A 25,728-nucleotide genomic window follows, 5' to 3' on the forward strand; every position below is an offset into this window, starting at 1 on the left:
CAAACATAAAATGCTTATAAAGTGTTACCTCGGGATAAGAAGAAAAGACAATGACATTTAAGGATGATATACTTCAGCTCTAATTGTTTGTCACAATCAACTTCAAACCCAAGTAAACCCAAACTGACCTTTACAGACTGAGACCAACAGACATGCTGTAAGCCATTTAGCACCATGCAGCTAATGCTGGTTTGACCCTGCTGGAGACATACAGCTTTGACTAACAGGATCCAGCATAAAATGGGGCTGTATGGCCTATCAAGCCATTATATCATGCACGGCAGACACATTATGGTGGCTTCAAGGTGAGATTGTGGCTGTCGATATGGTGGAGGTTAGAGAAATCAGATAGAGAGTGAGTGCTCCATGGAGTCAATGACTGCGGTAAGTGGCAGCTCGATTTGTACCGATCAGTTACAATCGGGGAGATGATTGTGGCGCCACTAAGTATGTTACTTCCCACCGTTTGTGTCATATGTATGGTATACTTGTTTGTGTATGGCACAGTATGTTTATGAACAGATATTTAAAGTCGCTGTGTGTATGGGGGGGTGAGTGTATGAAATGTGCAGAAGAAATTACTGCAGCTAGTTTAGCAAAGTGCTCCACATGAAATGTTATGTTGTATTTTTAGAGGCCATTTTCACTGATCTACCACCTGGAGGAGGTTGTTTGGGAAGCCAGGGTCGTCAGTGATAGAGCATGTCTAACCACACTCAATTATACATTGGGAGGGTACAGTATAGAGCAGAGGTGCCCAGTACGTCGACCGGTCGACCGCGGGGGCAATGCTGGTAGATCGCGAGTCATTCATAAAAAAAAAATCCAGCTCCGTTAAAATAGACAAAACAGGTTTGATCCCTCCTCCCTTGGCCTCCCTGCCACTTAATTCAGGAGTTTACTTGATTGACAGAAAAAGCGACCTATCGCTTTCCAGTCTGTTTAACCCAGAATGCAAAGCGATACAAAATCAGTCAAGTGCCGGGAAAACTCAAATTAAGTTAAAGAGACAAACAAGAAAATGAGTGCGGGACCGAGCAAGAAGCTAAAGACAAACCACTTCCACCCAGAATGGGAGGAAGAATATTGTTTTGTGATGTCACATTCAAAGGTTATTTGTAAAGCAAGCGTCGCTCTGCCAGAGAAAGGTAACGTGGAGAGGCATTATCGGAGTGTTCACAAGGCATAGCAGCGACGTCCCTCCGAGTAGCGAGTTGAGAAAGAGAAAGGTCATGTATTATTGCTACAAAAACATTATCTCGCAGTCTTAGTGTCGCCAACTCGTTTCTAACATGCAAAAAGACAAACAAATGCGTCTATGGTCGGTATATTTTTGATCTTTCCAATCGAGACGAGATCTCTCTCCCGTCTGTGTGCGAGGGGGCGGGGCAGTTTACACACACGCAGCTGCTACATGCAGCAACACACGGAGGGGATGGCGGAGAGAAGCGCTCCAAGGTGTGGTTAAATGTTACCCGTCTTGAGGTGGACAAAAATTGCACCACATTCAGACGGAGGAATGCACCGGGTTGGACTGTCTTTCTAGTAGCTCCATCCACGATTAACGTTTCCACGTCAGGTGTTATGCTAGCAGCACCACACGGAGTTAACACAATTATACAAACATGGGTTAATGATTAGAGGTAACTGAGTTACTCTTTATTTTGTTGAAGTTTCAGCTATTCTGTTTACAGTTCTGTCATCAGATTATTTAATACGATTTGTTAAAACATTGTTGTTTCTTTTGAATAAAAATGTTGTTAATTTTGTTCACAATTTGTTAAGTTAATTTAATAATATATGTATTTTTGAATCAAGTATTCATCTTTATTGTCTTCATTGTTAGTTTCCACATGCCTAAAACAACCTCAAGCTAAATCTAAAAGTTGATGGCTAAATAAGAGCGTTTGAGAAATTGTGCAAGGCATACAGTAATAGTCCGAATAGTCGATTCATTAATCGATAGATTAATCGATTATCAAATGAGTCGTTTGTTGCAGCCCTATTGTAGTTATACCATGTATAAATAAAACGTATTATTCAGCAACCCTTGCAATTTGGGATTTTATTTTTGGTTGGTAGACCTCGGTGAGCTGGTCATTTCAAAAGTAGCTCACCTGCCAAAAAAGTGTGGGCACCCCTGGTATAGAGGCTCAAATAAATCTTATCAGACATACCTATAACAACTTACAGTCAACCTGAAAGGAAACCCAGTTTCTTGGCCATGTACACAGCACTGGTTCCTACAGGGTTGTTAAATATGAAATATATTATTTTATTTCTTTTGTGATGTAAAATCACATTAAAGAAGTTTTTAACTCTTTAACGAGTAACGAGAGGGATCTTTACTCCAAACATTTAAGAAATGGACCACTTTCTATTGAAAAATATATATTTATATGTGACTGTGAATGAGAAGATTTGCATATGAAGTCAGGAATGTAAGAAATGAATACACTTCTTGGTTCTCTCCCATTGTATTTGATACATGTCAGCTACATATAAAAGATGACCCCAATATAAAAATGCCACCAAGATGAATATGTCGGTTTTCTCAGCAGATTTGTTAAATTTGAAAAAAGCAGGGAAACACTGTGCTCTCACACACAGTCTGTCCTCTCACTGTGCCATCAGTCCAAATGCTATGAACCAAAAACAACAACATTTCAAGCTGCAGCTTCATGTATCACTAATACACTCGAAATATGCCAGCCTTGGATAAAAACGGAAAACAAATCGAAGACCATCTGTACGTAAACCTGGGTTTAAAGTAACCAAGTTAATGCTGCTCGTGTAAACTCATTCGCCTGTCTTAACGCGTTTTTTCCCACTAACCTGCTTTCTTTACATAAAAGCAGTCAGTGTGTGTAAAATGTGCATGTTCTGCTTCCTATGCATATGACTGTACCACCAAACAAACAGCTTGGAGGCAGGCAGTGTAGCATGCACATCTTAATACACACCATTATTTACTGCTTTACTGCTGAGGTGAGTTATCATCAACACCTACAATTATTTCTGCTATTGGAAAAAAAGAGAAAACATAAATAATTATGCCGTTTATGTGAGCTGAGGTAGCGGAGCAGCTGCCAACCAGCAGACAGGAAACCTTCATTAGCATGTCAAACATAAAGGAAAAACACCAGCGAGGGGTACGAAGGGATTTGGAGTGTGAAGGAAAAGCTGGGAGCTCGGTTTGATTGTGAAAGGGGTCAGGGCAGAGGAGGGGTGGGGTGTCCAAACACCTTATTGGCCACCCACTGCTACACCAACTGCTGATGAATGCAGTGAGGGGAATAGGAGCATAAATACACACACATAACAAACACACACATCCTCAGCGTTTTGGAGAGAAAGCAGTTTTTGGAAAACACATCAGATGAATTGCTTCCCAAACCATCTTGCCTCATACACACCATCCCAAACACACAGCGGTGGTGTTGTTACGTCAGTATTAGCCACAGCGGCTTGTTACTGCAGCCTTGCTGGAGTGGCATTGGGCTACAGCCGACACATCCAGCCACCTCCTTGATTTATTAATCTAATTAAAAAAAGTTAGTGTGTGCCTTCCTTCCATCTCAGAGTGCACTGGCGTGAATTTATGTGTGTATATTTACACACCGACTTATTTATTTATTTCTGTTCCTGGGCCATGTTCCACTTCAGGCCCGGAGAGGACCGAATAAATGACACATGAGCTGTAAGAGCGTTCTACCTGCTAAATATATGCACTCACATGAAGCCTTAATGGATGGAGCCTCTTAGCCCAACCTGATTACAAATGTTCCGTTCGTGTAAATGGTACAGCAGCAGAGTGGAACTACAGTATGGAAGTTTGGCTATAATATGTGATGCGTATTAATGGAGGAATTTAAGCGTGAACGGTGACCTGATTACTGGGGAAGATCTGATACGAATCTCTGCTTTTCAGAAGTTTGACAGCCAATTCCTTGCAGTAGGATCAGATGGTCTGCTCAAATACTCGAGCTTTGAATTGAACTTACAATGCAGTCATGCTTCTTACTCCTACTAGCACCATGGCAAAGTGCTGTAACAGTAAGAGACGTTTTCTGACGCTCAGATGTCTCGCTTTGAACCATTTGATGAAAATCTGATGGATGTCTACCTCTAGAGCAGGGGTGCCCAACCTTTTTTGAACCGAGAGCTACTTTTAAAGTTGCCAGTCTGCCGAGATCTACCAATCCAAATAGAGAGGCGTAGCCATTACTGACAGCCTACTACCAGGTAAATACACCCTTCTACTTGTATAAAACTGGCCTTTGTACGATTAATACTCCATAAAATACTGCAGATCCTTTATCTTACCTCTTTCTAATCTACACACATACAAGTATTTAACTGAAGTTACACAACAGTGTTGTTGATACAGAGTTGGAGTTTATTCACACGTCACATACTACAGTGGGTAATGTTTTCAAGAAACATTGAACAGTGCTGCCACATATGACACATAAAACAAGAAAATACACTGAACCCTTTCTTTGCCATTATATAAAAATAGTGTTGCTACAAAAGTATAAATTAGGCGTACTAATAAGACAACTCAGATCTGAAGCTACACAGGAATCTGCTGCCAAAGTGCAATAAAAAAGACAACATTAATGGAATCGAACCATTTTTTTTGTTGCATTTTAGTAGATTATAAAAAGAAATGCCTTTAAAATAGGATGCAAGCAACACTAGTTTCTTAACCTGAATTGATAATAGACTATAATCAATTTAAACAACAGATCTTAATGTTTGCATTCTTATACCATTGTGTACAATAATTATAATGAATAAGTTCAAACAAACTAAAACTTACAGCTGATTAATAACGGTATCTAACTTGAGTTTTTATTATATCAAAAACCTGTTATTTTTACTGTCCCCAAAAAGCGCGTCGGCAGCCTCCAGGAATGCTTCTTACACAACTTCGCCGTCTTTGAAAGACTTCATGTGTTTCGCAAGAACGTGACTAACACGATAAGATGCTATGGTAGCAGCCTTGCTCTTGTTGTTGGGCCTGGTGAAAATGGACTGCTGTGCATTTAGCTGTGCTCTCAGGCCCCTCCCCTTTTGGGAGCGTAGGGCAGAATTAGGAGGGAATTCCGTCTTGTAGCGTTTGTGCACTGTTTTGAAATGCCGCTCCTAAATTACCCTTCTTCGATAAAGCCACGCTCGCATTGCAGATGAGACAGATGGACTTTGAATTGGAATAGATACAAAAATAATCATCCTCCCACTCGGAGTGAAAATTATATATTTTGGGCTTTTTGCTTTTTTACTGTCACTCCTGTTGACACGGACAACAACGTCAGCGAAAATAGTGCACTGCCCACCAGCCACGCCCCGACACATGGGGTCACGCCGGCCAATCACAAAGCTTTGATGCGTTCAAGTGCATTATTCTGGCACAGGAACATTATGTTACAGGACATTAATGATAAAACAGAATGTTGTTGTTCTATTTTTAGACACATCTCGCGATCGACTGGGAATCTCCTCGCGATCGACCGGTCGATCGCGATCGACTGGTTGGGCACCCCTGCTCTAGAGTCTAGACTACGACTCAGGCCTATTGATTTTTCATTGTTACTGAAAGATATACAGGTTGTTAGTACGGTATGTTCCCAAGCACCTCAAATGTGTTACATGTCCTACTGCAAGGGAACACTGACATGTTCTGATGTAACATCTTTAATGAATATGTTTAACCCAAATACATATCTTTGGTACTGATGTTTTTTATTAAGTCCAATACCTTCATTTTAACTGGGTTTATTGCAGCATCAAAATAGTGTTTTGTTCCTTCTTTCCCATGTGTTACTGCCGACTGATCAAACAAGTTGGAATGTTTTATAGGTTTACTTTGTGGGCTGGATATACCCATGGGACTATCTCTTTCTATATATATATATTGGGGTCATGAAGTCAAAGGGCACTGACAGTGTTATGGATCACTAAGTTTAACAAGATGATTTACGATCTGCTGTGACCCATACATTCACTCCAATTGCTTCCAAGTCAAGTCCAGTCACACTTTAACAATAAATCCATCCTCTGATTGAAAAAATGAAAATATGTCTCCTGATGTCATTCTGCGCAGTTTCCTTTTTTACATTTGGCTGATTAAGTTGACAAATCAAGCCATCAACTCCTGATGCTTATAGTGCGGGACTCTGAAGGATCATTAATATGAGGAGCTAAATATAGTCATCGCATCACACTGTCCCTTTAGCACTTCCTCGTCTCAGGCAGTGTCCTAGGAGCAGTAAACTTTTAATTCATACACCTTTCTTCCCCGTGCGCTGCCGAGCAATTTATAATGTACATGTCCACGTTTGCAGGAAGTGTTTGATTTAGTATGCAGTGTGCCTCATGCATTATCATTATTCTCTGTTGGGATTTACACATTCAATTTGCTGTGCAAGTTTCCCGGACAAAAGGTGTACCGACTTTGGGGTTATGAATTCATCCCGAACACTTCCATGTGTGCAGGTTTAAGGAATGCTGAGTGTTTTTCCTGCAGAGCCGTGGTTGGAGAATGTGTAAGTATGACATCACATTCAGGTAAAGCAGGCAATCACATGTTAATCAGTATGACTGCAATCATGTAAAAAGTCTGCAATGAGCTTTTCATGCTGCGGAGCCATCACAGAGAGAAAATCTAGGCCCTCGGGGTCAATTGAGCAGGCTCTTATGCATCCTTGTGAAATTCAGAATGAATACTAGCAATCACATTAGGAAGGAAGTGCAGCGAGGACACTCTGCATTACGGAGGAAGACTCCTTTTTAACGTTGGCATACGGACAACTCAATATCTGCCTGCAGCATGTCGAGCGTGAATGCTCATTTTGTGTCGAAGGGAGAGCCAAAAAACAGCCAAACCACTGACTGCGTCTGATGCGGGCCAATTTCTCTCCGTCTTCATCTCTTTATTCCTCTGTTGTTTTCCTCCCTGGTTCTGTAATTTGTTTAAACACCATTATGGCTGCAGCTGTTTGTAAATCATATATAATTACATTGTGAATGCCCAGTGCAGAGTGAGGGAGCGATTAGGCTCAGAAACGAGGAAACAATGGAGAAGGAATGGAGAGAGAGGTTAAGAGACACTTACAACAGTTTTACAGGTTGGCCATGATCCTATTTGATTATATTGTGGCACACGTGAGCAGAAATAAGGGGGGGAACAAAAATCCAATGAAAACTGTGAATCATGTGCCCTTTCGCTACACATCCCAAGGCCGTACTGAATTATATTAAGCTGTTTAACAAAGCCATTAAACCACAGAAGGGTAAATAATCACAAAATGACAAAGGCAGGGGCCAAGAGAACGATGGTTGTTATGAAAGCATTCTAATTTCCTGGCTTAGAAGAATGAAGTGGAGCGGCTCTATGAAAAGGACACCTGTCGGGGAAACAATTGTCTTGAGAGGATCCGGACACCTTAACCTGGCAATTATTAATGATGATTTGCAAAGAGAAGAGGCAAATTCACAGGAAAGACTCAAACTGAAGCAGACACACAAATATGTTTTAGCATCAATTCTCCTCTTAAAAGCATCGCAGAGCCTTGCTTGCTGACTGGTATGAAGACAGAGTGGACACATGGATGGTGCTCCACCATCACAGAGCATTGTGCTTGCGCTCACCTGTTTGGAGTGTTAAATATGCATGAGGTTTGGACGGGCTTTATCCTCTGGGGTAGAGGAATGGCAGCGTGTCAGGACATGCAAGCAACACTTCAAAAAGGTAAAAGGCCGCACTGACAAACAACAAAACACGGGCTCTGTGCAGTACGTAGCGGCTCGGGAGGCCTGCACTTGTGTGGGCAAGCAAACACGCACAGCTGTTATGGGTCTAAAGCCCTGTGTGGATGGTCAACAATGAGCCGGCGCTCACCCGGGGATATGTGTACACTTTCTGAGGACGCAGTGTGACAAGGAGGGAGCTGAGACATGAGGAAAGGCCATTTACTCCCCTTCCTGAGTGATGTTTGAAGTGGTGTCAGCATCTGCCGAGCATTGAGGGAGGCCACTATAAAAACAAATGATCCCCCTGCTTGACTAATGCTGCTCCACTCCCACTGGAGAGTGATATGGATTATATCTCATGCGATACCCCCCCACCACCACCAATTACCCTGCTCCATTCTACCCTTCCCGGCAGTCAGGAGCCTTTTACAGCAAACTACTGTTTCTGTAATTGTAAAATCATCACTGAAAATCTAAACAGAGACGGCATCTGCAGCTCTCTTTTTGCATCAGTCTCTCCTGCTCCTCTCTGCCACCTGTCGAGCCTCATTGACTGCGCCTAATGCCCTGTTTTGATTGTGAGGAGTCCAAATATATTCACAAGATGGCTATTTGGGGATGAGGAATGGGGAATGTGGACTTGCCAAATTTGAAGAGAACCCATAGACCTCTAAGTGGCTCTCCGCTGGGAAAAGTGTCATTCAGCTTTAGGTAATAGACCCAGAAGTTGGCATTAGTGCAAATCATGCGCGCTGAGATAGGGAAGAATAAGGATGAAAATCCAAGAAAATCCAAAGCAACCCGCCTCAAACCGACAGGTGAGCTGACCTTTGAGAAGCTAAGTTGCGAATCCGATTTAATTATGAATGCCTTGGGAGGGGGGGGATCATCCGGGCAGAGTGTGACCTCTAAATATTGCATCGGCTGCAAAGGCAAGGAGCAGGGAAAGTGGAAAAAGGCAGCCTCGACTGCTACAAGTACTGCAACTTTCATTCACCTGCGTTGTTACTCTGTTCACTGAATGCCACCGCAAGAAGGCCATGTATAAAACAAGAGACATAAAAGACAGAAGGACCGATACATGGACTGTAAAGGACACACAACACATTCTCAATACTAAGAAGGCAGTACATTTTAATAAGGCTGAATTAAAAAATGAAACCTAATGGTGTTAAAGACAAGCAGCTTATGCTTTAAGATGACTGCATGTACATCGACAGAACACTAAATTACAGCCATTCTCCCCTAATGTAATGGGGCCATTCAACTATTCAATATAATCGTTTATACAATTGTCACATTTAGCACGTTGTTGCATTTCTTTTGTCTGTTGCCTGAAATTCATGAGCTCGTTGTTTTACTTCGCAATTAGTTCCTTCACTTCATTGTTTTAATTACATTGTTCAACAAAGAACTCCCTTGATTAAGAGAAAAATTACTTTCTCAGATGCTTTTGTGAAAAAAAAGCCATTGCATAACGCTCGGTTGTAGGAGCTAATTAACTCAACCCGACTGAGTTGCCACGGGAAGATGTTTCAGAGAGAATGGAAATGTAAAGCAAACACTGCAGGCGGTGCAGGGACTTCAGTTTCTAAATGTGCACCCTTGTTTTTTTGTCAAGCTCTGTTGTATAAAGTAATCATCACTTGGCTGCTTTGACATGACATCCAATTAGCGGGCCACTCACCCTGATCAATATGAAATGCTACAGTAATTCTCATGTCCTCTTATTGAAATCGACACCGTGAACACCATGGTTACTGTGGCAACTCGCCTTCATTTAATATAGAGTAGGATTTGAAGAGAAAGATGCTATTACTGGGAGATCACTGTAGAGAGGCCATATTACCAAAGATGCTGTGTGAGTGGAGACTGTGTGAATTCCTCAATTGGCAAAAAGAAAACAAGCACTTGAAGACATACTGTACATTTGGAACCTAACATTTCAAAGTAATGGAATTCAATCCCCAAAGACAGAAAGGGGCCAGGATTGAAGTGGAGCCAGAGAGAGAACAGCTCCCTGCCTGCCTTGCTCCATCAGTAGCTAGGTCCAGCATCATTATGTGATGAACAGCTGCTGTGTGTAAAAGGTAGAAGTGTGAATAATGTGGACGGAGTGGCACCTGGTCGGGGGGAACGACTCTACTCATTATGAGTCTGTATGAGTGCCAGGAAACAAGCACCAGACAGGATGTACCGCCAACTGCGCCACAGCTGAGGCTCGAGGTGGGCAGAAGACGTGCGTTTGACGGCCGATGCCCGTGCCTAGCAACCGGCCGTGCAGAGGTGACGACTGAGAGAGGTCCAAAACAGGAAGAGGCTGCTAGCTCGGCAAAGAAGAGCCTGCTGCAGTGGTGTCTAGTGATGCAGTCTGGAGGCCATTATTACATCTGAAATGTCTGAGGTTTGTAGCTTACCCCAGGGTTCCTAAGGTTAGATTTAAGACTTTTGAAATGCCACTCGAAATGAACTTTTTTCCACTTTCCGTAACTGCGTGACGTGCATGAAAGAGCTATTTGGTAAATTATTACAAAACTAATAAGGCCAAATATTTTTAAGAAAAGTAGCAATAGAATCATACTTCCCATTTTCATAACATGTTTAAAATGTTTGAAAAAAGATTATTAAGACATTTAAATACCAAAAAAAGGCATTGTTTTGATTTAACTTATGGGTTTGATGACTTTTAAGAATAAGCATGGTTACATACTTATACAATACTCTATGGACAACATACCTGCACTAAGAATCCAATGTATCCTTCTAGTTCCATTCAAATCTAGTACAGTATAGACTTTTAAACTGGAGCTCAGCTTATGAGGTTTTAGGGAAACTAATACTCCTGTACTTTATGTCTTTGATTAGAAAAACTTGAAAAGCAGCAGAGCATCCAATAATCAGGCCGCAGCGATTGCAGCTACGCACCCACGCACCCATAAAGACTTCAGGGCTATATTTAGCAAGTTTTTTAATTATGTGGACTCTGCAGCATAGAGGCAAAGCAACAGCAATGTGCAGCATAGTCACTTGCTCCCCCCTGTGCCTGGAGTGGCCTCTGTCTTTTAGTGTCCAAGGTCACACAGATCTGTGCAGGTACCCCTCTGACAGTAATTGCATATAGCCTCCGGAGACAGAGCAATACAGAAAAAGGAAAATTGGGAGAGAAAAGGGAGAAAGCAGAACCAGGAAGAGACAATGTGAGAGCGGGGAGGAAAGTGAGACAATGAGAGATAACTGCATACAGCAACAGATAAAGAACCTTAAAATAAACGGAGGATTTAACAGCGCAATCCCTCAAGCTTCTCAGTGACTGGGGAAAAAAACCATTCCTAACGTGAATTTATCCACTTATCGGGCCTGTGTAAAGATATCCATACATGAAAAAAAGCAGCACTTAAGAGTAATTAAATGTGAATAATTAAAATGGGAAAAGTGGTAAAACACAGAGCGCTAAGGACCCCCGGAGAATATAAATATATTACATACCACGCTTCCTCCACAAAATAACCACTTAGTAGCTAACAGCGTAAGGATGATTTCATGGGCCTATGTTCGTTTAGGTGCAACAACAGCTGTGTACACTCCATTCACCACTGCCCTCAGAGAGACCACAATACAAATACAAATAAATCCTGGACTCCAGACTCCCATAGGATTAATGGTTGGTAATAGCATTTGCATATTGATGGTGGTTATCCTCTGGTTTTTATAATGTTTTTTCCTGTGTTTTCTTTATTGCTATGAAACAGATGTACTGACCACTTACTGTACAGCTATTAAACTGCTATCGTGCTGCCACCTGCCTCAAAGTGTATATGTTCCTATGGATATCATTCTTTATTTTACTTTGTTGTCTTCTGTAGAAAGTTCATTTATTTAAAATTGACTTGTAATCGCTGTGAAACCCTGGTTCACAGCTCCTGCTCCTTATTGTGAGAATTATCTTGCTACCTGGAACATTTCACGGCTTTTTCTTCTCATCTCGCTGCTGTGACACTTTCATTTTCCTACTTCGAATCAATAAAGTTCATCTTATCTTATTGAAGATACGGTTGGAAACAAATGGGAGCTTAACGCCACACAGAAAAATAACTCTGCCAGTCCCAGCTGCATCTTTAATCATTTCTGCTTCTATAAATACAGCTACCTTTCATGATTGGTTTTTACACCCACAATAAAATCTGTGATTATTGAAGTTAAGTAAATGGTCTCGCATTGACCATAAGTGGCACCGCCGTTTTATTTTCTCCATTTTTTATTCAGTGAGGCTCATCCCCGGCTTCCAAACTGAACATCAGGCGAGACCGGGGGAGAGACAGTTAGCTGGCACTCTATGTCACAAGTGTGCTATACCTCAAGGATGGTCAAGGAGTACTCAATGAAAGTGTTTGCTCCATCTGGCAAATGGAGTGCCGGTAGCAGTGCCAAAAAACACTATGAAATTTGACTCTGAGCCGGTGAATTTGTAACTGCAGAGCAGAAAATGGGTAGGTTTTGTAAACAATCAAGAGAAGTATTTGAATTCAGAGTGTCACAGAGGGCATTAAGTGCTATTGTGTTATGATAAAATGCAGGGATATTTACAGTATTGCATGCATTACTAGCTGTCTGTCATTTTAGTGAAGTGTCAGCTTTTATTAGTGTTCTGCATCAAGTCAGTGACAGGCGTCACTGACTTGATGCTCTGGCCAAAGTGCAGGAAACCCATGGGATGAGGTCATAACATACAGAAGTGAACTTTGGCACAAATGATCCCGCTTTTTCGTTTATGCAAAGTGTTGTTGCCATCAGTCACAATCACAAGCGTATTTATGAAACTCAGACTCTGCTTGGAAGCTTATCTGAGTTTATATATACACATTCCTTCACTTGAAAAATTGAGGGAAAGCGAAGAGAGAGGGGGGGGGGGGGGGGGGGAGTGGAACATGTAATGATATTGCAAAGCACTCAGCTTGTATGATTTTACAGGCCCTAACACTTTGATGTGCTCTTCAAGGGGTTGGTATGACTTAATGTAGCTTTGAGGGAGCGTCAGCGAAAATGAAAGAGACCAAGGGAGAAAAGGAGATGGAGGAAGGCGGGGAGGGGCAAACGGTGTGATGTAGAGAGATGAGGAGAGGGAGGAAGGGGTGAGGACTGGTCAGGTTTTGCCTCCCTGCTGAGAATAACACTTTTTTTAAAATAGCACGTAAGCTTCTTGGTGGAGGAACACGGGGCAATTAAAGGGAGAAAATAAATAAACAAAAAGGCTGCAGCATTGCTGGATCATCTAAAAACACGCCTTTATATGAGAAATATTAAACATCTCACAGCTCTCCTGTCAAAACACACTGAGAGCAGCAATATAAAAAATGCAGTTTGTGTACATTTTGTTAAATGCAACACTTTGGTTGCTTCCCTTACAGACCCTAAAGAATATATGGGATATAAGCTTTGAATCTATAAAAACATGTTGACTTGCTCTTTCATGTGAAGCTCAAGTACTTACAAGCCCCCAAACTCCAACTCCATTAGATTATAAATTCTACAACGCATCTTGCCTTTACATTTTCCCAGCTGACAGTGAGCGATGCTGAAGGCCTCAGGTTTACATGTGCTGTACATTTCAGCCTCCTGCCAGTTACACGTGATTCTGATCAGTGATACAACGTCACACATAACCTCAGCATCTCGTCTGACCTGCAGGGGAAGGAAGCTGAAGTAGCCAGAGGGAATGTAAAGACTTCAGATCAAGGCGGGGAGATGAGTAACAGATTGTTTTTGCACTCTTATTAACCCCAGGAGGAAAAGAGGTAGAGGGGCTTTCAAAGGAACAATTGAGGGGCCAAATGCTTTCCACACTCATTTGTGATTGGATTATTATGGTGTGAGTGATGCTTAGGCTCAGATTGGCAGTAAATGAAGGCAAATTAATTAATTATGGCAGTGAGGCAAATTAAGAGGTGGCCAAAGTCGATTTCATGGGCTCCGAAAGGCAGTGGGGCCAGATGTGCGGGGCAGCAGAGAGAGGAAGACTTCAGCATCCCGTGCCCCCCCACACACAGGCTGGCACACGATGAAGGGGCAGTGATTGGCATGGAGGCTTCACAACTGTTCCAGCTAGTTTGTGAGTGCAGGTTTTGGTGTAATTGTTACACTGATTAAGTCACAAAATCAAATGCAACAAACGCAGGTTGGTTCAAATTCTAATGATTCAGTCGATGACGCTTGCCAAGTTTCTATACAAAATAATTCTACTTCCACATGAAGTGGACCTGAAAGTATAGACTTTGATGGCAATAACAGCAAAAGTGTTGCTGAGTGAAATGTAGCTTAAGCTCTGTCGGCTCTTAGTTACTGTTGCTATCGTTGACAACTTAACGACATGCTGTGTGTATGTGCTTGTAATAAAACATGTATACATATACACACAGCTTGATTTTGATATTGAGGATGACGGCTCATTAAGTATACTACCTAAAAAGATGGACCGTTACCCAGAGCAAAACAGAATGTGGAAGGCATCACACACACACACACACACACACACACACACACACACACACACACCACACACACACACACAAACACACACACACACAAAACACACACACACACACACACAACACACAAACACACACACACACACACACACACACACACACACACACACACACACACACACACACACACACACACACCACACACACAACACACCACACACACACACACACACACACACACACACACACACACACACACACACACACACACACACACACACAGCTTGTCAGAGGGAGCAGCCATGCGGGAATTATAGGGATTGTTAGTTTTCCCATCTCCAAACAGTTCTCTCCTTTCCTCCCCCTGTCACTGCTGACAGGAAGGGATGGTGTGATGTATTCCTGTCATTCAGTAGTAATAACAAGGAGGACGTCCTTTGATTTGTCTTCGCTAGTGGGAGGGGGGGCTGTGGGGGGTGAGGGGGAATGTCAGAGTGGTAGAGATAATTGTCATTCATAAAGTCAGTGTGCTGTTAAAAGGGAATCAGAAGTCAGAGAGCCCTTGTTTGGACCTGAGAAATGTTGGTATTTGGTGAAGAGGATGATGTCACTGAGTCCTACAAAATGTTTCAACAGCAATGAAAATATGTACTAATTGACTTATATTTAGATTTTGTACATTAAAGAAATATATATTATTTAAGTCTGTTACTCACACATTTTTCAAGCGCACAAAACACAATGCTGACATACCTGTCTCTACGTCCTGGGTGTAGAAGTGCAGGGTGTCGCAGATTTCCGTGACAAATACTGGTCTGTAGTTGGCCACTCGTTCTTTTTCTTCTGTTACATACACAACCTCCTCCACTGGTTTCTCCTCGTAATTGGCCCAGATCTGGAGAACACACACACAAGGAACACAGAGTGGTCAGTGAAGGCATACATACCAGACTTCTGCTTAAGCAGTTTGGAGTATCTAGAGATAATAGATTGAGAACTTGAGTCAAACTAACAACGGTTACATTTGTCCAGTTACTTAATATTTTTGAAATATTTTTTGAGTGAGGCAGAAAAATGCATACATTTTCACTGTAATTGGGTCAAATATTTGTGAAAGCATCATTATAATGAAAGAGATAGACATAAAGGCATTACTTATTTTCAAATCAACATGTATTACTCATTATGTTGGGCCAAACTCAAACTCACGATGCTACCAGAATATAGTACAATGTATCATTTCTACCCAGCTTTCTGAACCACGGTTATGCAAAAAATATGTTTCAATTCAAAGCACATCATTGTGGAGCTCCTTTTGTCTAGATGGTAAGGGTAATCATAGAAGTGGTAATAGACCAATCGACTGATTCAACATGCCTCGCCGATGATTTGAAAGGAACCATGGTTTTAAATGACTCTGAAAATGATTAGAAACTGGATAATCCTCACGGTAAAAGTTGCCAAATGAGTTTCAGTTTTCAAGACATGATCAGTGATTACTCAAGAGAATAGTCTGTAGTTTCGGGTAAAATACATAAAAACAATTATTACTTGCAGCCCTAACTTAGAGTTAATGTTTCAAATTAAATTGCAAGAAACAAGGTTTTGCTCATAATGGAGACTAGATTTCTGTTAACAAGTGACAAACAAAACAATCTTGAAGATAGAAAATATAACAGAGAAAAGCATCCAACATGTCCAAATTCATCTCAATGATTCCCATTAACACAAGATGGGTGGATATGGGTGTTTGTGTTGTTTGGCCAAACAGGACGCGTGTGATACTGTGGACAAGTCTAACAACCAATTCCGTGTGTTAAGTTTTACGCCTCGGTAGTTGTGTAATGTGAGGATATTTTGGCTAGGGTTAAACGTTATTGTTAGAATCAGGTAAGGTTAGACATGTACTGTAGAGTTGTTTCTGACATAACAGGTTAGGGAAATAATGCAGTCAATGAGGTTCCTCACAAACATAGCAATGTGTGTGTAAGCAGGCTGAATCCTTCCTATTCTCCATCAAGGTTACTTCTCTTTCAGCTCCCCAGGAGAAACAGAGGGCAAGAGGCTCATTAGGGAGAAGTGCTTTGCCTTGGGCCACATATCAAACTGCATGGATGTCTGTGTGTGTGTGTGTGTGTGTGTTTACAGAGAGCAAGGGATGCGGCAGAAAGAGTAGGTGGTTGTCAAGACTATATAAGGTGTTTGTATACAGCTTCAACTACAGTAAATGTATTAAAGCACGTGTCCCGACACAGGATGGTCAGGATGAAAGCGATCCAATCAACTCCCTGCAGATGAAACGAAGGAGTAGGGGAGTGAGGGCGGTGTACGGGGGGAGATGGGGAGTGAAGAGGGGCGGGGAAATCAAAAGTCAAAAAGTGCAACCGAACCCCACAGTGCTCCAGCAGCTCAGCATGTTTTCTCTTGTGATTTCTGCAGGCTATTTGGGACGTGTTTACTTTCAAAGGTTAGAGAAAGAGAGGGGGGGGAAATGGCAGCCAGGTTTTTTTAATATTTTTTTAAATAAGGCAGTGATATTACCCAATTAGGTTCTGGGTAATTATTTAACGGCATGGTATCATAGAGCTAATTAGATTAGCTAGTTTTAATGTTGTCATTTTTTCACTCTTGCCTTAGCTCATCTGCAGAGCTATGCTAGTGTAAAGGCTTAGTTAATCATACCCGAGGCTGCTAATATTCTGGCTCTTCAGCATGCTATGATTATCCTTTTACCTCATTGATGTGGTGATGAGTCTTACAGGAGGGAACTGCGTGTGTCTGTGCTCGCAAAATAAATTGGTGGATGAGAGAATGAGAAGGGGAAATAAAATAAGATTAATAATCATAGAAGAAATGCTTGCAACTGTTACCCATGAAACAAGTGACTGCTGCCCTGACCACCCCCCCAACAAAAGACAGGGTCACACTACCCAATTACCCATTCAATTATTAATCGCACAAAAGCTGTAAAAAAAACAACCAAAAAAAAAACAGAAGGAGCTCTAGAAGGAAGGACCGAAAAAAACAGGTGGAAATTCCGGGGATTGAGGGCGAGCAAGGTTAATGAAGACCGAAAACGCAGCCACGCTTCGTAAACCCCGAGATCAACCAGGATTTTTTTTCTGTATGGCATTAGACCTGCATGTGCATTATTAGCACCATTACATACAGCCGTGTGCACACATTATATGTACGGACACAATTGCTGGACTATAATCACGCGTCCCACTCTGCAATGGAGCTGACATGGCTTTTAATCAAACGTGCGGCACTAATTATGGAAGACAAAGATTAGAGTGTCACGTTTTATTAGACTGGTGGCCATCACTGAGGCACCTTGAGGGTGGTAGCAAGTGGGTGGGCTTAGGGTGGGATTCGATACCAAGCACAGCCACAGGGCTTCCTGTTGACCTCTGACTCTGTGTGAGTGTGAATGTCACAGTGACAGGTACAAATAAAATGATGGAAAACACATTTGCCTCCCTGTTGGAAAGATCTCTATGAAGCACTAGACTGCTAAATTGACATTTAGAGTTGCACAACGGCATACAACATTAATGATAGGACCAACAGAGGCAGACAGAATCAACAATATGAAGAGGCAGGCGATCCCTTGCCCCCGAATCTGGAATGTTTTGTGGTTGGAGTCTTTTTATTGTTTTCTATTTTCAGCTCTGACTATGCAGATGGGCAGTTCAACGTGCTGTGTATGTGTTCTCTGTTGCAACCAACAAAAGATCTATTGTTGTTTGAGTTGCCGAACAGTGCACTGCTAATACTTGAGGGTTTCCAGTGAAAATTAAATCCTGCTGCTCCATCTACTCCCTTTGTAGCTTCACGTGTGAATTAGGGCTAACGCTTTGTCTACATGGTAGGCTTAACATGAGCAGCACGCTAACAGAGCCGAGGCTTAAGGCCTCTTTCTGGTTTGGGTAGTGTTTACATGCAAGTGAAACCGGAGAAAGGATTGATAATATTGACAAAATTGATACTTTTCGTGCTTTTATTCTATCATGCTTATAACAGAAGCATAACAAACAGGGCTCTAGTATAGTCACGCTATGAGAAGCAAACACAGAAGTTGTGTACACTGGAGCTGAAAATGTTACCATGAAAGAACACAAGCCGTGGTCAGCCTAAGTCACATGGGTCCAACACGCAGAAATAAATACATATTGAAAGTAGTTATAGTTCTTGAAAGTATTTACAATAGCACAAGCTATCCCTCACACATAAAGAGCATAAAAATACACTTGGAAGATCATCTATTGGTTATTTGTTTCACACCGTTTTGCTTCAGGAACACTGTAAAGCTTCATCTCTTTTTAAAGTAGAGAAAATACACGGATAGACGCACGGACGCCCGCGTGCACACACACACACACACACACGTGCTGTGCCCAAGGCTGATGACCTTCCGTGAGCAGCCAACCATCCTGTTTGTTCCACTTGAATGCAGGTATGTGACTGCTGCTTCTGCAACTGCAGCCAGACGCTAGAGTCACAAAGCTGCCAGAGACAATAAGGGAGAGAGAGAGAGGACAGCGATAGAAAGATGGGGAAAAGGAAAAAAGCGGCAGGCTATTAAGCTCAGGCTGAAAGGACAACAAGTCCTAATTATGGTGGCCGAGCTGAGAGTGTCCAAGCAGGAATGGTGAGGCGAAGGTCTGTTTCTATCTACATTTTACATATCGGTTTATATCTCCGCCATATTTCATGAGTCCATATAGCGCCTTTTTCTGAGAGGCGGCGTCTTTTTCAATTGATTCCAATGAGGACCGTCGAAGGTAGACGACTCCAGAGAAGGTGCAGCACCAAGCGTCTTTTTCTGAGCGCTAAGACGTTTTTGTGCGGCCGCTCAGTGTTGAAAATATTGAAACTTTTCAGAAAAGTGCTGATGACATCACTGTAGAAATTGGTTGAAAGGCTTGTTTTTGGCCATGTCTGTCAGATAGAAACCCAGTCAATAATCATAACAGAGACCCAGAGGCCAGTTTGTCGGAGCAGATCGGCCGGTGGACACCGAATGTTGCTGCAGGTGAGTATGTGGGACATTTATCGTCCTTCTCCCTTGTTCATAGCTGTCAGTGGTGGTGACAAAATATATTGTAGCATGAATAGATGATAAAATAAATGCTAGTCTGTTTTACAACAGCGGCAGGCGTTATCGATGTATCGTTGTCATAGAAAAAATCTAAAAGAGCTGGGAGCGTTTTCTTGATGAAATGATGGGGCCGCCTTCTGCCAGAAAAAGGCTCTATGTGGACACGGGCCCTTACTCATCAATTTCCCTGCCTCCTTAATAGTGCAACACCTCTTACGCCCGTTTTACACAAATGAAAACTAGCCACTAGCACCCTGAAGAAGAAATACCTGGTTATTGGGCAAATCGTTACAGCAATTCACTGGTGGACAGATTTAATTTCTGAGCCTGGCACAGCAGATACATCTCTGAAGGAAGAGTAACTCTTCGCAGCTCTGCTTTGGAGAGCGAAGCTGGCCGCTGATCAACTCAGTGCTGATTTGTAGGAATATAACTAATAATAATTGATAAAGAGCGCAGTAGTGTAGAAAGACTGAGCAAGTGTGCTACATTCATAGAGTAGATTCACACATACAAGCACAGGTGGGTGAATACACAAACAGATGGATGACTGAACACACACTTGGTGCCAGAAGAAGGGGGTGAGGGTTGGTTTGAACACTGATTAAAGGTGGCAGAGTCAATTCTAGTGTGTGTCTATGGTCTGTTGATCCAAAAATGGCTCCATAAAGGATCAACTATGCACTTTAATAGCAGGCCAACATTTCAATAATAAAAAGACATAGGGTATGGTTTTCCCCTTCTTCTGTGAAAAAACAACCAACCCAAGTGTCATACTAAATGAAATACAACACCTATTTTTGGTTTACAAGTTGTTTAGGCGTAAATCTCTAACACTGTGAAAAAGTTTTCTATGATTTGAGAAAGACTCCTTCTCCCTCTCCTATGAAATGAAGAACACGTTACACCCCTTTTTTGATTAATCTGACACTCACAAGAGAGAGCTCCTTGAAAAGAACATTATTAGCACTTCTCTTAACACAGTCCGTCTTCACAGTTCCTCATTAACCCGTCTTCACTACACTAATGCACTCTATAAGAAGCGCTCGACAGCTGCAGTATGCACATGTCGCTGCCCACTGATTCAAACACACCTCGGTGGAGAAGGTATCCGAGCCCTCGCAGCCCATGATAAACCTATGTATCTCTGAAACAATGCAGCTGTCTCAAAGTAACTGAAGTGTGTTGTAATCTGAGCGAGATATTATAGAGTGGCCTGTCTTCTTACATAGCTCCATTGTTCATTTATTACCGAATAACACTTGGAGAACAATTGAAATCAATAGGAGCATGTTAGTCATAAGAGCGCACTCTGTAAATCAATTTAGCCCCCATTGTATCCCTGATGAATCCCCTTTGGAGAGAATGGGTAATTAATTCAATCGAGGGCACGTTTCTCCTCTTTCGGTGCTTCAGTGTTCACTTGTGGCTTTTTGAAGAAGCCCACTTCAAAAAGCTTAAAGCTCGATGCAAGAATAGAAAGGGACCCCATTTACTTATGATCACTTTGATGCTGTGTAGATGCTGGCTGGGTGAACAACAATACAAGGTATCAAAGGTAAAAGAAGGCTGCCTTTTCAAACGCAAGGTAAACACCAACATGTCTGCTCTAAATCATGTTCCTCTGTAGAAAACACCCACTTTTGTGGTCCAAAAAAATGCTAAAAAAGCAGCTTTATAATACTTCATGTATGTTCTATTTTGGTATTCAGTGCATTCCCTCTAAATATTTGAAACAAACATTATCCTGCTGAATACAACGATCTCAAGGAAAGAGATTAATTGGCACTCAAAGTGAAAAGCGCTCAATAGACATCAGTCACGTTCCTGAGTGGAACAGGTTGGCGTGGCAGAAAGGTGAAGGACCCTGGATTTCCTGTTGCTCGATGATGTTGTCTGTATTGACAAAGCCATTAGAGGCTGATGATCAACAAGACAGACAATTGCTTCAATGAGGGGCAATCTGCCATATCACAGCTGCTATGATTAAGCCATCTCCTCTTAAAGTCACTTTAACACTTGAAAGTCAATCAATTTCACATCATGCAGTTCTCATCATATGACATTTATAATTAGTAAGTATTTAGGGGAGCATGTGTGGCACAGACCAGGGTGTGATTCTTCGTTACATCAATAATGCATGTGTATATGCAGACTTGATAAACAGGTGGAGGGTTATTGGCTTATAATAAAGGGGGGGGTTCTGGTTAAAATCACCCGTTACAAATGAGTAAATAGGCATAGTTATATTCTCCATATGGCGATTTGGAAAATAAATGACATCATAATGATGGAAAATAACCTTTGTCTTAGCTGATGCTAATGTTCCTTTTCCAACACTGGTTATTCAAATATGAGTCACTGCCAACAACTGATGTGATGAAAGCTTGGTGCCAGGTAAATCCTCAGAGAAAGGTAGCACACTGCTCCACTGACTGACAGGCGGCCTACCAGGGTCCCTCACTTTGATTTATCGGCAGTTTTACAGTTCATTTGAGGTGCAGTGATCACAATGGATGTGACACAACAGACCCGTTGTCCGTATTGATCTTAATTGGACAGTGAGTTGAGTGACAGGTGTCAGGGCGGCCCCATCGCTCTTGTACAGTAAAGAGAAAATACATTAACCCAATGCAATTGTCTGGCCCTAAAAGGCCCGCCTCCAAGGTTAAATGGGGTTTTGGTACATTAACCCTGATGGTTAACCTTGTCGTGGTGGGATAAGTAAGAGGGGCGGCCGTGGAAGAGAGGAAGATCTGATTTATAGGAGGGGAGGCTTTGCTGGTATGCAAGCTTCTTGTCATTCCTTCCCTGCTGTCCACATATTCAGACATAAAGCATGGCAGTCTTGCATCATAAAGCATATAGACATGGGCTAAGAAGACACAAACACTTGTACGTGCACAGAGGCACTGTCGTGGCCTTGGGAAGAATTGGTCCAGGTTGAGCTACGATGATGTAGCAACATTGTTCCTGCCCCAGTGGGCTAATACAGTACGACTGCTCGTGGGCCTGCAAGGCCACACACGTGGACACGGTAACTTAAAACGTCAGCTGCACACAGGCCTTTTTGACAAGCTGTAAAAACTGTCACGTAACACCAGTATCTCATGTTTGGGGAGGCAATGGTTCAACACATCAATGATTTTAAAGGCGATTGTTTTGATACAGGTTTTATCCGTATAGTTTTTGAAAAGCAAATAAATAAAAACAGTTAAACATACACACGAAACCTCATGACAAGCTTCAACAGCTATCAAAAAAATCTGTAAATCTATCCGATCATTCATTGCTTGCAAATAAAGAAGTCAAAACATGGGTTATTCCGTTTCCCAGTTTGCTGCCAGTAAAGACATTGTGAACAATCTGGAGGTGAAAACCAATATACCAATAAAATCAAAAATAAACTATTCTGTAATATTTAAAAAACATATTTTGTATTTATGTTATCATTGCAGGACACATTACAGTCGATTTAGAGAAAAATAAAAGGATTTAAGACAGGCGCTTGATCTTTAAAAGCACTGAACACTCCTCCTCCTCAAAGAGTGGCAAGAGCCAAGATCTAGGTTGTAGGTCAAAGCTGAGGCTACACTGACTGTGGATTTTAACTCTTGGATACACTGCCCACCACTGGAAGCCAATCAATCCAAATCTCCTTAAATAATACTATTAGAATATAGGTGTCCATTTTTACATCCCGAGGAGACACTGAAGGAAGAGAGTGAAAGCAGGAGAGGGATGGAGGGATGAGTCTCTCGGATGTGGTTACTTAGCAGATAAATTATGCATTAAAACTGCACAGGTGGCGCGGGACAGGGTTTTTAGGGGAGGGAGCCGAGCAGCTGGGGAATTCATAAGAGAAACGGGAGAGCGAGTGAAGGAGAAAGGGAGAAGGGGAGCGAAAAGGATACTCCCTAGCTTCATATCACAGCCAACAGATGTTCTCACATCACAGAGGCGGGCCACTCAACCCGGCTTACACGGCTAATATGTCCCCCCTTATGCCGCTGCCACACACGGACACACGTGGGAGACAGTTGAGGGCTCAGGAACGACCTAAGGCTATCGCAGCGGTAACTTGTTACACTTTTTAAATTGACACAAATTGATCCACTTAGACATGTGTGTTGAGTTGGGGGAAGACTTGCTAAGAAAATAATAATTACTAACTTGCAACTGACAGAGATTGGTGGCATTTGTGCATAAACTAAAGGAGGGCACGGTGTAACCATGGAAACAGGACATGTGGGTGCACGTGTAATCACGTGCACACAAACCTACACCTGTGCCACCGTCTTGATTGGCGCCACCCTACTTAGCCGGGATGGAAAACCAGACGGCCGTGAGTACGAAACACCCACACCCTGGAGGCAGTCACTCCAGCATATGGAGCCTTATGTCAAGTTGGCCTTTTTTTCTTTGGTCATATTTAACCAGAGCAGTGACTGTTTCTATCCGTGGCCATTCAAAAATGATCAAGCCGAGCAAGATGTCGTCAGAGCATAACAAAAGCAGCGCTGGGGAATAAGCACGCTATTAAAGCCGGCCAGCTGCAAGTGTGAGGGCACATGATACAGACACTCAATCTCCAAATGGTGCAGATAGAGGCGGGAAAAAAAAGAGACTGAAAGGAGGGGGGTACAAAATAATTTAGCCAAGACAGACCCTTTGTCTGACTGTGTATCGTGATAACCTTGATCAAAAGTGAGGAGGCATAGAGGTTTGTACAGAGGGACACAAGCTTTTCTTGCTTTGTGTTTGATTGTTATGTTCACATGTTGTGCACCAATTTTGGATTCCGAGACCACTTTCCTATATTCTTTGCCATTGTCCTATTCCTTTCACAGCCATTTTCATGACCTTGACGCCAAGTGGTTGAAGTTTCCTCTTTTCTATAAACGTGCAGCTGGCTTAATAATCTATGGGACAAAAGAATATAAGAATACACAGATTTTTTTTCAGAACCCCATGTCCCTGCCGCCTTTGTTCCCTTTGTCCTTCCTCTGTGAGATATGTTTATAAACTCAAGCTGATTAATATTGATTATTGTGTCCATCACTGGTAATAATGGAAGAGCGAAGTAACTAAGACAGGAGGAGAAAAGGGAAAGAATAGAGCAAGAATAAAGTGAGGTGATTAAAAACCAGGACTACCTCAATGTTAAAATGTGTAAGTATTCTATTAAAAGGCAATTAATCAACTTTTTAATTAACAGGCTAGTTTGTACTGGGTTGCCACACTGTTGCCATGACGACTGGTTTTCTAGGGTAGCGTTATCTCTTCTCTTCTCCCCCCTTTCTCTGTGGAGGACTCCTGATCATTTTTCTCTCTGATCATACCTTCCCCTCGATTGTTCTTCCGCTCCATATGCACTCTCCATTTAAGGAGAGGGGAAATAATAGAGGTATGAAAAAGGAGGGAGCTAGGGAGGCAGTGCTGGTGGGGATTAAGGGAATGGGAAGAGATGCAGGATAGCAGAGAGTGACAGAGAGGTTAATATGGATCTGGCTTTGGCGAGGAGCAGCGATGGAAAGAGAAAAGAAGAGGGAAGAAAGGGAAATAGAAAGGGGGAGGGGGAGGAAAGATATGGTAATATTATCACATCAGAGGTAATGCTCCTTGAATCACATCTCAGTTTGCTGAGCGACTCAAAAGGCCTAGTGATGCTCTCCCAGTTTCAGAAACAACTGAAGTAATCAGCATCTCTTTAGGGTGGACTTCACTGTCACATGTGTGTCAGAGAACAGATCCTAACCATTATGTTGACAAAGGCAGAAATCAACAGAGCTTCAACAGCCTATGATTCATATGACCGGGCACTTAAAGTGGACCTATCATGCAAAATGCACTTTTGTAAGTCTTGTATACATGACTATGTGTCCCCGGTGTTCCAGGTGTCTCACCAAGTGTCATAAAATACAACCCTCTCTCTTTTCCTCCGTACCCAAATCTTTTAAAAACGGGGCTACAACGAGCGGATACAGATTCCATCCGACCCGACGTCAGCCCGGAATACTGGGCGGTGACGCTCCGACTACATGGGCAACGCTCCACCTATCAGGGGAATGGGGGGTTGGGCCATGGCCACTGCTGCTCGAAAGCGCTGGATACGCTGTAGTACATATGCCAGGCCTGTAAGTGGCGCTGTAGTCTGCCACAAAAGCAGTGAAGAAGACTTCCCGCGCATGGTTGCCATGGTTGCCCTTCTGTTTATTCTCCGCTGTGGCTCTTTTTCTCCCTCCCAGAGGCAAGCGTTTGCTCCTGCTGCTGTTATTCAATGCAATCCCTCCCTCGCTGTAATTCTCTCCGGTAGTCCACCAGCAGATGACAAACACCCACTAGAAAAGTGCCGGTCAAAGTTCTTCTTTGTTATTTATTGAG

General features: G+C 42.4%; 1 protein-coding gene across 1 annotated transcript in view; it reads right to left on the reverse strand.

The window, feature by feature from the left end:
- snd1 (staphylococcal nuclease and tudor domain containing 1) overlaps nucleotides 1–25,728 on the reverse strand; it is a 198,493-nt gene that overhangs the window by 26,370 nt on the left and 146,395 nt on the right. Inside the window, exon 18 of the mRNA XM_034202506.1 lies at nucleotides 14,994–15,135. Within this exon, the coding sequence (XP_034058397.1) occupies nucleotides 14,994–15,135 (142 nt within the window). The remainder of the gene's footprint in view (nucleotides 1–14,993; nucleotides 15,136–25,728) is intronic.

This window comes from Gymnodraco acuticeps, unplaced genomic scaffold, assembly GCF_902827175.1.
Source record: "Gymnodraco acuticeps unplaced genomic scaffold, fGymAcu1.1, whole genome shotgun sequence".
Classification (NCBI taxonomy): Eukaryota; Metazoa; Chordata; class Actinopteri; order Perciformes; family Bathydraconidae; genus Gymnodraco; species Gymnodraco acuticeps.